The sequence below is a fragment of the Otolemur garnettii genome, unplaced genomic scaffold, assembly GCF_000181295.1.
Source record: "Otolemur garnettii isolate 467f Iridium unplaced genomic scaffold, OtoGar3 scaffold00002, whole genome shotgun sequence".
In the NCBI taxonomy this organism is placed as follows: Eukaryota; Metazoa; Chordata; class Mammalia; order Primates; family Galagidae; genus Otolemur; species Otolemur garnettii.
In genome coordinates, this window is record NW_003852397.1 from 54922652 (window position 1) to 54924732 (window position 2081).

At 32.7% G+C, this 2081-nt stretch overlaps 1 protein-coding gene across 1 annotated transcript in view; it reads left to right on the forward strand.

Moving 5' to 3' along the window:
• OXSR1 (oxidative stress responsive 1) overlaps positions 1-2081 on the forward strand; it is a 143556-nt gene that overhangs the window by 46554 nt on the left and 94921 nt on the right. The window contains exon 4 of the mRNA XM_023514051.1: positions 468-611. Within this exon, the coding sequence (XP_023369819.1) occupies positions 468-611 (144 nt within the window). The remainder of the gene's footprint in view (positions 1-467; positions 612-2081) is intronic.

Genomic DNA, 2081 nt, shown 5'->3' on the forward strand with positions numbered 1-2081 from the left:
GCCACACATGATCAGATATTTCATCTCTGATTTGATTTGCATTTCAATTGTGTTTTTACATTTGTACAACGGATGTTGTCTGTGCAGCACCTGCAAAGTCTAATCTGATGTTAGAAGCACACTGGTTTGTGATATCTTAATGCTACAGTGTTAGTGATGGGCGTGGTTTACCTAAGAATTCTTCAGGAATGGTTAAATATCTCCTACCACCTCTTCCAAATTCTTTTAAGAAGTTGAAAGGAGATGCTGATGTAACATACTAGTATTTGGATGTTAGCAGTCTACTTTATGTTTCAGATTAGAATTGAAAATAAAGTATTAATTTTAAACTTACATATTTCCTCATATTTGCTGTTTTTTCCTTTCCTACGCAATTTATGAAAAGGTTCACATGTTTTGATTCCAAAATGAGTCTGAATTATATTGAATGAGTTAAACAGTGTTAGAAGACTCTGTCTTCTGTTTTCAGGTTCAGTTCTGGATATTATTAAGCACATTGTGGCAAAGGGGGAACACAAAAATGGAGTTCTAGATGAATCTACCATTGCCACAATACTCCGAGAAGTATTGGAAGGATTGGAATACCTACATAAAAATGGACAGATTCACAGGTAAGTGAAAGACAACACTCTTGTGTTCTATTTCATTAAGGGCATTCCCATTCTTTCATGGAATTAATCATGTTTTTTGAGTGTTATCATTAACTCTTTGTGTCACTAATTTTAATACATTGTGGTTAGAATTCTAATTATACACTAGTAAGTATTTAAAAAGTAGAATGGGTATTTTAGAAAAATTAGAAAATATAAAAACAGGAAAAATCCATAATTTTGTATCGGGGGAAATCACTGATAACATTTTGGAACATTGCCTTCCATTTTCTTTTATGAGTTTAAATTAAACAACACTATATATATTTGGCTGTTGCTTTATTTTGAACCTCAATTAGAATAAATTTGAAGGCTAGGGTTATATACACACTGACTTGGCAAACTTCGAATTTTTAACTATACCCCGAGTTAACCTTAGGTCATATAAATTAAAATCACAACATTTTTATGCACATAAAAATTAATACAAGGCATGCACATAATACTTCAGATGCCAAATGATAGAAATAAATGATTATTCTTGCTCAGTGGTTTATATATTATAAAGCAGACCCTTTCCTAGGTCCACACTTACTTGATTTGACCTCACAATTAGCTATATAAATTAATGCATTGCTGTTACTCTAAAACAAACATTGGGTTTTTATCTTTTTCTTTTTTATTCTTTTTAAATAAAAAAAATTGAGACAGAGTGTCAACCTGTCACCCTTGGTAGAGTGCTATGGTGTCACAGCTCATAGCAGCCACTAGTTTTTGAGCTTAGGCAATTCTCTTGCCTCAGCCTCCCGAGTAGCTGGGACTACAGGCGCCTGCCACAATGCCCAGCTATTTTTTTATTGCAGTTTGGCCTGGGCAGGGTTTGAACCCACTCTGAGTATATGGGGCCAGCGTCCTACCCACTGAGCCACAGGTGCCGCCCTGGGTTTTTATCTTTGCAAACTTAAGTTTGATAATGATTTTCAATCATTGGTCTGTGAATCTTCAAAATTAGTTGCTTGAGACTCTAGAAGCAAATTTATTGGCCTGTCACTTAAAAATTGTTCATCATACTTTTTTTAATAACTAAAACCAAGGTAAAAATTCTTGCTTCTACCCCGTTTTCCAAAAAAGTTGCCTTTCATTAGAATTTTGTTACAAAGATATTTTTCCTCCCTGGTAGCAAATGTATTTATCAATTTCCAAAGCCTTATATGCTAACAGTCTAAATTTTAAGTGTTAAGATTTCAAAGGATTCATTACAAAATGATTACATAGCCAATTGACATTTTAATGCTATTTATTGCAAAATATAGATGCTTTAAAAAAAGCAATCAAAGCATACTATTCTAAGTCTATAAATACCTCCAACTATTTTGCAACAATTGCTGTAAAAAGTAGAAAGTTAAAAATCAGCAAATGGAAGATCAAAGTTTATTTATTACCTGTATACAAAAACATTATTGCACATCAAACAACCAAAATAAAAAAAAA